Genomic DNA, 11,420 nt, shown 5'->3' with positions numbered 1-11,420 from the left:
CCCTCAGCCCCGCCCGCCCGGAGCCGCCCCCCGCCCAAGAAAGGGAGAAAGGGCCTTTTGCGCTTCAAATATATAATTTTTATTTGGTACCAAAGTTTCCAGAGGCCAAACCCGGCCGTCTCGGGCGCCCCCCGGCCCCGAGCAGGCGGGACGCAGCCGGGGGAGGCCCGGGGCTAACACGGGAGGGCTAGAACGAGAAGAAACTTGGCTACTAACCTCGAGAACCGGGACGCGCCTCCCTCGGCACAGGGCGGCCGGGGGCGGCGGCACAGACCCAACAGAACAGACGGGCATTGCACGGGCGGGGTGAACCGCGGGGGGGGCAGAGTGAAGAGGGGAAAAAAAAATAAAAATAAAGACCAAACAGAGTCCGCGAGAGTCCTTGCCGCGCAGCCTAGTCCACCTCCTCGATGGTGGGGCCGCCGGAGCCGGAGCCGGCGGGCGCGGGGCCGCCGGGCGGGCCGGCGCCCTGGTACAGCTTGGTGATAATGGGGTTGCAGAGCTTCTCCAGCTCCTTCTGCTTGTGCTCGTACTCTTCCTTCTCGGCCATCTGGTTGCGGTCCAGCCAGGCGATCAGCTCCTGGCACTTGTCGAGCACGCGCTGCTTGTCCTGCTCGCCGATCTTGCCCGCCAGCTTCTCGTCCTCCACCGTCTGCTTCATGTTGTAGGCGTAGGACTCGAGCGAGTTCTTGGCCGCCACCCGCTCGCGGTTGGCGTCGTCCTCCGCCTTGTACTTCTCGGCCTCCTGCACCATGCGGTCGATGTCGTCCTTGCTGAGCCGGCCCTTGTCGTTGGTGATGGTGATCTTGTTCTCCTTGCCCGTGCTCTTGTCGGCCGCGCTCACGTTGAGGATGCCGTTGGCGTCGATGTCGAAGGTGACCTCGATCTGCGGCACGCCGCGCGGCGCGGGCGGGATGCCGGTCAGGTCGAACTTGCCCAGCAGGTTGTTGTCCTTGGTCATGGCGCGCTCGCCCTCGTACACCTGCACCAGCACGCTGCTCTGGTTGTCCGAGTAGGTGGTGAAGGTCTGCGTCTGCTTGGTGGGGATGGTGGTGTTGCGCTTGATGAGCGCCGTCATGACGCCGCCCGCCGTCTCGATGCCGAGGGACAGCGGCGTCACGTCCAGCAGCAGCAGGTCCTGCACGTTCTCCGACTTGTCGCCCATGAGGATGGCGGCTTGCACCGCCGCGCCGTACGCCACCGCCTCATCGGGGTTGATGCTCTTGTTCAGCTCCTTGCCGTTGAAGAAGTCCTGCAGCAGCTTCTGGATCTTGGGGATGCGCGTCGAGCCGCCCACCAGCACGATCTCCTGCACCTGCCCCTTGTCCAGCTTGGCGTCGCGCAGCGCCTTCTCCACCGGCTCCAGCGTGCCGCGGAACAGGTCGGCGTTCAGCTCCTCGAAGCGCGCCCGCGTGATGGACGTGTAGAAGTCGATGCCCTCGAACAGCGAGTCGATCTCGATGCTGGCCTGCGTGGACGAGCTCAGCGTGCGCTTGGCCCGCTCGCACGCCGTGCGCAGCCGCCGCACCGCCCGCTTGTTGCCGCCGATGTCGCGCTTGTGCTTGCGCTTGAACTCCTCCACGAAGTGCGTCACCATGCGGTTGTCGAAGTCCTCGCCGCCCAGGTGCGTGTCGCCCGCCGTCGACTTCACCTCGAAGATGCCGTCCTCTATGGTGAGGATGGACACGTCGAAGGTGCCGCCGCCCAGGTCGAAGATCAGCACGTTCTTCTCGCCGGCGCGCGCGCCCTTCTTGTCCAGCCCGTAGGCGATGGCGGCCGCCGTGGGCTCGTTGATGATGCGCATCACGTTGAGGCCCGTGATGGTGCCTGCATCCTTGGTAGCCTGGCGCTGCGAGTCGTTGAAGTAGGCGGGCACCGTGATGACGGCGTTCTGCACCTTGCGACCCAGGTAGGCCTCAGCGATCTCCTTCATCTTGGTCAGCACCATGGAGCTGATCTCCTCGGGGAAGAAGGTCTTGGATTCGCCTTTGTACTCCACCTGCACCTTGGGCTTGCCACCCTCGCTCACTACGCGGAAGGGCCAGTGCTTCATGTCTGCCTGCACCGTGGGGTCGTCGTACTTGCGGCCGATGAGGCGCTTGGCGTCGAAGATGGTGTTAGTGGGGTTCATGGCCACCTGGTTCTTGGCCGCGTCGCCGATGAGGCGCTCCGTGTCTGTGAAGGCCACGTAGCTGGGCGTGGTACGGTTGCCCTGGTCGTTGGCGATGATCTCCACCTTCCCATGCTGGAAGACACCCACGCAGGAGTACGTGGTGCCCAAGTCGATGCCGATCGCAGGCCCTTTGCCCGACATGATTGCAGCTCTCCTCTGCTCCGCGCTGCGCCGCGAACTGCCGTTAACGCCCTGCTCTGGCGCTTTTATGGCCCGCCGTGCCTTCTTCTGGAACCTGCCAGAAGCCCGGCGGCCAATCGGCTCGCTCGTTCGCCACCCCTCGTCCAATCCGCTCTCGCGCCTGTGGACCAATCCCCTCGCTCGTCCCCGCCCCCCTCTACTCCACCAATCTCCTCCGCGTCCTCCTTCCTGTTCTTTCTCGATCAGTCCAGCGGACGCTTGTCCAGGACGCTTGGACCAATCGCTTCCCTCGCGCCTCTTTTTGTCCCGCCCTCCCCCGGTCAAGAGCTCCCGCCCCTCTACTCTGCCAGAAAGTTCCAGCGGACGCCGGACTAAAAGCAAGGGATTGATGTCACCACTGTCCAATAGAGATCGAGCTGGCAGGGAGGGGGTGGGACTTAGAGTCTCCCTTGGCTAGAGAGGGGGGCATGCAAATGAGCTCGCTCACTTGTGAGGGTCGCGCCGCTGACGCCAACGACCTTTTTAAAGTCCCGCCCTCCCTTGTGATTGGAGAACGGGGGAGCCAGTCAAACGATGGGGCCGGGGGGGTGGAGAGAGGGACTGGGGGGGCGCCCCTAAGAGCGGTGCGGGAGGGGCGGGGCTGTGAGGCAGTTGGGGGAGCCAGGGGCAGGGGTTTTGGGCAGGGTGTCGGGTGCCCGTCATGGCAGTCCCGGCAGGCTCAGTGGGGGGGACTTGACACCCTGCTCAACCCACCTCTTGACAAGTGCCAGACCTGTCAGAATATTCTCCACAGTCATGAACACAAAATACTGTTTTAGTGTTTCTCCCAAGCAGTGCTTTTAAATCTAGCTATAATAAGACAGAGGGGAGCACCCCTGTGGCCCATGAGATTTAAATCTTTTTAATCCCAGGCAAGATGTCGCAGGACCCTTTCAGACTCTCCTGTCCTCTGTTAGGACGAATTATTATTCGCCTCTGGTCATCCCCTCGTAGGCAAAGAAGATCCACATGGCTTCCTTTTACCTTGCTTTATATATAGGACAGACGAGCCCAAAGAGACCAATGCCGAAAGCAAAGGCTCGATGGCTAGAATCGCTCTGCTCCTGCAATGCAGAGCTTAGTGCAAACCCGACCTTCGTAACATCAATATTGATTTTTTTAAAAAGGAGAAGAGGAAAAATCTTCCCAGACTTATTTCCTTTTATGCATCATTTAGTAATAACTTCCAGAGCAGCCTCTCTGGGAGAGGCGCGGTCTGATTTTTGGTCCATTCCTGTATCTCCAGTTTGACAGTGTGAACAAATACACCCCTGGCTATGCACCACGGCCCCACCCAGCCACATGCGTTGGAAAGGGGATTTAGGTTTCTTCAGTGAGGCAAGAGCGAAATAGGTGGAGCAGAGCCAGCGATTCAATCTTTATCTTTAGCTTGACAGAGTAAGATTGTTCCTCGTATTTTTTTGCAGCGTGTAGGACAGTCTCAACCTTGTCAGACTCAAGGCGCCCCTCCTTAAGACTCAGTTTTCACTCTTTTTTGACTATAGAAAATAATAGAATGATCTTTCTACTACAAATAACTCAAAAAGACCATAACAGATCGGAATATTTTTAGCGCTGTGGATTCTTATTTGAAATCTCTGGCCACGTCGATGAGTGCGGCTGGTTTTTTCCCCAGGGACAAAGAGCAGTGGCGTACCTTGTGCCACTGCAACTTGTCCCCAGGGAATGCCCATGCCAGATGCGCTCTGGTGCATGGCAGGTTACCCCGGGTAGGGTAGGAGAGGCTGGGGCCAGCAACCGTGCTGGCCCCAGCAGCCTTACCTGGGGTCCTGGGGGCCTCGAAGCTGCAGCCACGGTGCTCCTACAGCTGGAAGCCTGGCTGGCAGCTGGACCGTGGCTCCAGCCAGCCAGGCTCTGGTTTTGGGTGGTGCATGCTGCCACCACATACGCTGCTCTGCGCTGCTTTTTAAAGGTGCAGGTTATTTTGACCCTGGGATCTTCCAGGGTCAACTCCCCCACCCATCTCCCTTCTCCCCGTGCTGCAAGATAGCAGTGTGGGGAATACCTGCATGTGCAGCTTGTGGCACCACATACCACACATCTGTGCTCGTCTGTACACGGCCTCTAGATTTATCTTGTGAATCAAGTTAGCGCACCTAACAGTGCTAACATTTGCATGACACCCCATGACACCCTTGACAGGATCTCAAGACACCCTGGCTGAGAATCACTGGTGTAGGAGAACTGAATTAAACCTTAGTTGGGCTTTAGTCTAACAAGTTATTTGGCTCTGTATTTGGGTAATGGCATAATTTAAGAGTCTGTAAAGTACAGGAGGTCAGTGGATCTGATGGTAGCGTATAGCTTTAAACTCTGAGTCGTTGAATCATTTTTCCTGGTTAAAAAAAGAAGTTAGAGAAAAAGAGTCTAAAGGAACTTAGAACTGAAGGAGGACGACACATTGCTGTGCTATATGTTACTAATATCTTAATATCAGTTCTGAAAGGCCAAAGCAATAGGTGCAATAAGTGAATAATTAACTTTTTGGATGTCTTTTTAGCACTAAAATGTTATGAATGACTGACGATGTTGGTACGTATCCAGTTATCAGAGTTTTATGGGGAATTACCGATGTCTGAAATATCAGGGAAATCTTCTGACAGCTCGTGTTGCATTGAAGATGACCTCATTTTGCTTGGTGTTTAATGTATTTTGTTTTAAGCACCATTGGGCTTTATGGATTTCCACTTCTAATGGAGAGACATCCTTCAGTAGCTGGTAAGGCACCCAAAATCAATGGTCTCTCTTAAAGGAGAAGATACTAGCTCTGTGTAAGAAACACAAAGTAATACACTACAGATGAGTATAATGCACTTCAGGCAAACTGTCGAGCGTGACAGATAGCGTTCGCACTCCTATGCACAGAACCACAGAATGTAGCTCATAATAATTCAGTTTTGCCAGTACAAACGTTCAAAAAGCATGAGTCAAATTTCTGAAAAGTATAAGGCTGGATTGACTGGATTTCTTTACTTAACCCAATACATTTGGGGTTCTTTTATTTGCATTCTGGCTTTTGAATCCTTAGGACAAATTAGGGCAGGGGGTGGGCAAAATATAGCCTGTGGGCCAGATCCAGCTCACCAAGGGATTTTATCTGGCCTGCGGTGGGTCCCTTGGCTCTGCCCAGCCCAGATGTTGGGGGCAGGCTGAACCATGGCACATGTGGCCAGTCCTGCCAACTCCTGGCGCACAGTGGGGCTAGGGTGGTGTGGCAGCCAGACTCTGCCTCCCAGCAGCCACATCTCCTTCCAGCTGCTACTGCTAGTGTTACCGCTGCTGCTGGACCCAGCCCCACTGCCTGTCCACCCCACACCCACAGCTGGGAGCACCGGACGGAGAATCTGTGGCAATTGGTCCAGGACATGTGCAGGCAGGGAGCCTCAACTTGGCAGATGGGATGGGGCTGCAGGCAGGCAGGGGGTGGCATGTGGGAGCAGGACAGGTGGCTGGGGCTGAGATCTTGGGGCAGTGACAGCACAGGGCCTGCTCCCAGATGCTGCTCCCCACCCACCTGCAGCCCCATCCCATCTGCCTGGGAGAGCACACCCTGCCTGTGGGGGTCCTGGGCTGGTCTCTGTGGAGACCCCAAGGCCCAGCGGGCCCCAGGGTGGAGCCACTTAGGAAGTTTTGGTGTGGGGAAGGGGTGGGTGTGTACTGGCTTGGCAAAGCATGGCAGCTGGTGGGGGGTGCTGACCCAGCCCGCAACAGCTCATCAAAACTCCCTAAGTGTCCCTCCAGCCCAAATAATTGCCCACCCCTGGATTAAGGTCACATAGTCAGGATTCTCTCTATAATCCTGAGGAATAAGAATTCATTTAAAAAGAAAGTAATGCTGAGATTCTTACACAATCACATAAATCTAATGGCAGGGCCTTTAAGAAAACCATCAAATTAATGAGGCTCAGTATAATTCTGAGTTGGCAACACTAGCTAAATTAACTTGATTTGCATGTACTTCACACAATCTGATAATATTTTTAAGAACTCAGGCTAAGATCACTTATTCTGTTAATTAGACCTACTTGTATGCTGTGCACTTGAGCTGTTCAGTCCTTAACAATGTTAGAATTTTTCCATATATTTTCTACTTTTATCAGCAGTGGAGCTTTGCTGGCAAATGGCAAAGTTGGAAGATTGAAGGCAGAGAGGATACAAGTAAACATGTTTTAACACCGTGCTGTCCATAGTGCCCTGAGCAGAATTAAGCAACACGAAGAGTAGAACACGGACAGCTTGTATACGCTAACATTCCCACCACTGTGGCCACTGTAGAGCTGCAATGGTGAGATATCACAAAGGGAGTGGAAAAAAGATCTATTGTAAACACAGCCAGATACCCACTGCTCTGTTTTCATGAATCAGTGATTGTAGGAATAATCAACTGATTATTCATTTTGATTCACTTAGCCAATATTTAGTATAAAGCACTCTGACAACCAGTGCCTGCATCAGTGCAAAGCATTTTCCCTGTTTTCTCCCCATCGTATTTATTTTGCCTTTGCTGTGCATACTCTTAGTTTTCCACAATGTCCACTTCATCAGGTGAATGGAAACCCCTGGAGAGTGCAGATAAAGCAAGGCATTAACTGAGCTGTACACTGTTGCTGCTATGCTTTTAACCCAAGCAATAAAAAGATGGTGTTAAATGAGAATAATAAGCAGACTTGTGAACGAGAGCATTTTATTTAAGATCCCATATAAGGCATGATTTAAGATTTTAAAATTACATGCTAACAAACTAATACCGACTCCCATTACTTTGTTACATGAACTGCACAGAACTGCTAAGGTACAACAAGTCACAGACTGCTCTAGTTATCCTTTGCATAACTAATTTGTTTTGGCCCGGTGATGACAGAGCTGCTGTCAGTTGATGCTGTGTACACTTTTACTCTCTCCTAGGTGCTGCAGGTCTCAAAGGCTTCCCATTCTCTCTGGAAGAAACATCTCTGCTTCCTGTCAAACTTCTTGGCTCTATTGTGCCTTCTGCCTGAGGGACACTCCAGTGGTTTCTGCCTCTCCCTTTGTATGTTCACATGTGAGTTGTCTATTTTCCACTGTTCTAGAACAGACACAGAACCAGCTTCATGAGCATCCCTGGTCTTGTGTGGAGGCCTTGAACGATGCTATCTCCTAGTGTTGAGCTACCTGTATTTGTCCACCTCCTGAAATGTTCAGGGTTATGTCATCAAATAATACATCCATAACCCCCCAGTAATTAAACAGCTCTGCTAGCATTTGTAAAGTCACTTTTTAAAACGGGAAAGGCGAGCTGGAGACATGGTCTACATAAGCTGCAGTACAGACAACACTTTGAGCACTTTATAACAAAATATAAGGAAATACCAGATATAAGTAAAATTATGCACAACCCTTTCTCAATAGAACAAGTATTGGTAACAGCAAAACATCCATTTACAGCCACAAATAGAATCAGTAAGATGCATACCTATAGTAGTCTATAATGGTAGCTTAATAGTTTTAGTCTGTTCAGCTGTCTGAATCTGATCCATTGTGGTCTTTAGGGGGTGGGTGGTTTGTTTTTTCCATCTGTGCTGACCCTGTATTTGAAACACTGAATGCCTTATTCTGCTCTATCCCTGTTAATTTAGCTGGAATATTTAGGACTGCTAAAATCCTGAAGTCAGAAAATGAATGCCTTATTTCCCTCTTTGGGCCTGCTTTGCAAGGCTCAGTTCCAGAACAAAGTGCACACTGTGCCCTGCGAACATTATTTCACATTTACTCATGTCCTAGTCAGTCACAACAATCCAGCATTCTTGTAACAGCACTACAGTATAATTTCTTTACCCCTTTCACATAATCACTCTGCTGTACAGGTCCTCTTCAACACTGAGATCAGCAATTTGTGATAGTGGCAGAGGGGCAGCAAGAGGAATTAAAATTAAAAGAGTATGTTTTCTTTTGCTTATGACCCTCAGCACCATCCCATGCTTCCTTGTGTCCCCACATTCTTTATTTTAAAGATTTTAGACAACTAAATCTTTTTGGACTCTTAGAATTTATTGTTGCAATGGCATGAATATATGAAAATGATAGCTTGTTATATACATGTTAAGAAAGTTCTGCATTAAAAAAGTCTCAGATGGTAAACTTAGCAGTTTTTGTTTTGAAAAAGGGGGGCTCCAGTGTGCATATGGCATGTGCTGCCAACACATTACATTGCTGCCCCAGGAGGGGAAGTTTCAGTTTGTTTTTCCACAGATGTAATGTAGTCCCCAGTAAGTAAGCTTTATAATGCAGAGAAGGGTCCAAAAGAACTTTTAGTGAACACACTAACTTGGCTGCTGTTCGTGCCCTTTGCAACTGGTGCAGTCTGTCAGGAAGGCAAAGGTGGTGCCAGTTCAGATCTGGCTTGTGGTTCTGAGTTTAAAGAAATCTTTTGCAGACCATTTCTTCCCCATGTCATCTTCCAACTTGGATCTTTCAGTTCTTCAGAAGCTTAGAAGTCCCTATTTCACTACTGCCATACAGAAAAGAAACGCAAGAAAAATATTAAAAGTCAGAAGCCAGCACCAAGATACCATATTTGTTAGCATGCCATAGTCCTTCCCACCTTGAACAGTTTGGCTTTGTTCTAAATGCCAGTGTAGTGGTTATTCTCTCAACAGCCATCAAGCTAGGGAACCATCCCAGTTTAAAAGCTTTTGTTTTGCTCACCCATCTATCCCAGTGTATGCTTAAACAATGTTCTGAGTTTGATCCAAAACATTAGGCTTTTCATTCAATTCAATCTATTACCCTTCTTTTTGCCCCAGTTCTCAATTCTTTCGTGCAGACTAGCTCAACAAAGAATGCAACCCCTTGATTTATTTTTGCTGCTGTATTTGCTGCTTTCCAGAAGTGGTTTATGGCTTGGCTTAACTGATGCTCAAGTGGTTGAGAGAGTTCTTCCTCCAACTGGTCTTGTCAGAGCTTGGAACGTGCACGTTCTGGAAGAATGCTTTGTATCTGTCCCTGTCTTTTCATTTTGATTTGTTGGTCATGTTTATTTCTAACCTCCCAAACAGATAATACTGCTGTAGACCCCAAACAGTAGCACTAGTTGAAAGGTTGTAGTTGCAGGTATTTGCAACTCTCATAAGTCTCTGGGTCAAATTCATCCATGAAATATAGGTTAGCTTAAGTAATACATCAAATATAAGTAGTCCAGAAAACAGTTGTACAAGGATGTAAATTGTAAGGAAAATCCTCTAAATTGTTTTTCCTTGCATGCTCCATTCTTCCCCCTTGGTGCATAAATTGCACCTTCCTCATTGCCAAATTTGTACAAGGCAAGCTATTTCCAAACATTTTCTGAGTGACTTATACCTGATGTGTCACTTGCATCACCATTTACTGCATAGACATATTGGATATGTACAATATCCCTCCCTAACTTGTTGATCATATGCCAGGAACTCTTGTTAGATTGATGGGTGCCCCAGTATAGCGTTAATTTGACCACTTCACAGAGAGGGACCTCTTGTTTTCTAAAAACAGACGCTGCATTTGAGGCTCCGATTGAGCCGAGTCAAAACCGGGGAGCTACATAGCTCCTTACACATGTTGCTGGTCCCTGGAATGAATGATGGTTAACTCAAATTAGCAGCTCTTGTCCCAGGAAAGTGTTATCTTGGATCACAGGTATTTACAGTGGGCTTTTACATCTGCAGGATCCCAGGATTAAAAACCTTGCCCTGGAAAAATCAGATGTCCATTTTTAGCTTTAGAGAACTAACAATTAGTGAAGAAAGTATTTATCTCTTTCACATTGATTTCAGAACATAATATAATAGATTTTCCCCTCTGAATATTGAGTGCTAAGCTGGTAATTTTTCCATCAGAGATCTTTATTTAAACTACAGACTGCATATGGCTCACACAGCAGCACTGCAAATGTTTTTGCACCTTCCCACAAAAGTACACCAACTGCATTTTGAGTGGACCACCTCTGAGAGTTGGAAAGTGAGTTGAGCCTTTATGCACATTAATGTTTAGTCTTTCTGATGAGACTGCAAAAAGATTGTGAATTAGTGGTGTATGTACTGGACTGTGAACACCAGCTCATTGCACAAGCCATTGAGCATCTGGCATGGATAATAAATGTTAGCCAAAGTATGTTAGCTTGAACTAGAATCAGTTAGCTCGAGATAAATAGTGCTGTCTCCCACTACCAATCTCACAAGGCATCCAGTTACCCTAAAAGCAGATGTTTTAAAAGGAAAGTCCAACCTCAACCAAATCTGATTCTGCAGTCTTCAAACACTAAGGTCTCAACTAAACAAATTTAATCTTTTTAAATCTATTTAAATCAAGTGTGCATGCTTTAAACTAACCACCAGATGGAGCTCGTATAAACTCATAATACTGCATTCTGCAAAAAGTCATAGGCTACATAAGGGGTTATAAAGAGTGCAGTCTTCTGTAACTGCATAAAAACAAGATCATATTTGTGATGTTTTGTTTTGCTTGAAAGCAAAAGGAGGGTCTGGAGACACAAGGATGCCCTCTTGAGTTGGTTCTATTCCATATTCTGCAGCATTAACATCCCCTTACTGTTTTTGCATGTTATTTTGGTCAATAGCAAAACTTGGCCTATACAAATATGTACAAATAATAAGAGTACTTAGAGCTAATTCCTCAAAAGTCTGGAGATCCAGCCAGCCAAGGACAAATTCTAAATGGACACATGCTAAAAGTCAGGAAAAAGGGAAAGACTACTGAGTCTAGAACTCCCCTCTTCAGACCACTACTAGAAACCAAATAGAGATCACGGATTGAGAAAGATCTCTGCTACACGTGGGAAAAAGGTAACCCTACCATAGTCATTGGGGTAGGTTCCTCACAAAAGTCCTTTCTTGAAGTAAGGTGGATTCCATTCACATATAACATGCATTTTTGACATACGATTTGTAGGTTATCCAGGAACCTCTTCGCTTTGTCCACTGCCCCCACGCTGGGGAAGAAAAGCTGGTCAAAGATAGGGAGTTGTGGTGTATGGTCAGTATAGAGAGTCCACTTGTACTTGCTTTGAGGGACT

The 11,420-nt window shown here is 48.9% G+C and overlaps 2 protein-coding genes across 5 annotated transcripts in view; both read right to left on the bottom strand.

The window, feature by feature from the left end:
• Nucleotides 1-55: 55 nt before the first annotated feature.
• On the bottom strand, nt 56-2,376 carry HSPA2 (heat shock protein family A (Hsp70) member 2). The gene has a single exon (XM_019518462.1). The coding sequence runs from the start codon at nt 2,312-2,314 to the stop codon at nt 395-397; it is 1,920 nt and encodes a 639-aa protein (XP_019374007.1). The 5' UTR covers nt 2,315-2,376; the 3' UTR covers nt 56-394.
• Nucleotides 2,377-7,041: 4,665 nt separating this feature from the next.
• The window catches only part of ZBTB1 (zinc finger and BTB domain containing 1), a 28,877-nt gene continuing 24,498 nt past the window's right edge, over nt 7,042-11,420 (bottom strand). For 2 of the 4 annotated variants that reach the window (XM_019518460.1, XM_019518461.1), the window contains one exon: nt 7,042-8,861. In XM_019518460.1, the coding sequence (XP_019374005.1) occupies nt 8,859-8,861 (3 nt within the window). In that variant the 3' untranslated portion in view covers nt 7,042-8,858. Of the gene's footprint in view, nt 11,337-11,420 lie in introns of all 4 variants that reach the window. The other 2 variants (XR_002097601.1, XM_019518459.1) reach the window with 2 other exon arrangements.

The sequence above is a fragment of the Gavialis gangeticus genome, unplaced genomic scaffold (genome assembly GCF_001723915.1).
Source record: "Gavialis gangeticus isolate Ggan-Ray unplaced genomic scaffold, GavGan_comp1, whole genome shotgun sequence".
Classification (NCBI taxonomy): Eukaryota; Metazoa; Chordata; order Crocodylia; family Gavialidae; genus Gavialis; species Gavialis gangeticus.
This window is presented reverse-complemented; position numbering and strand designations above follow the sequence as displayed.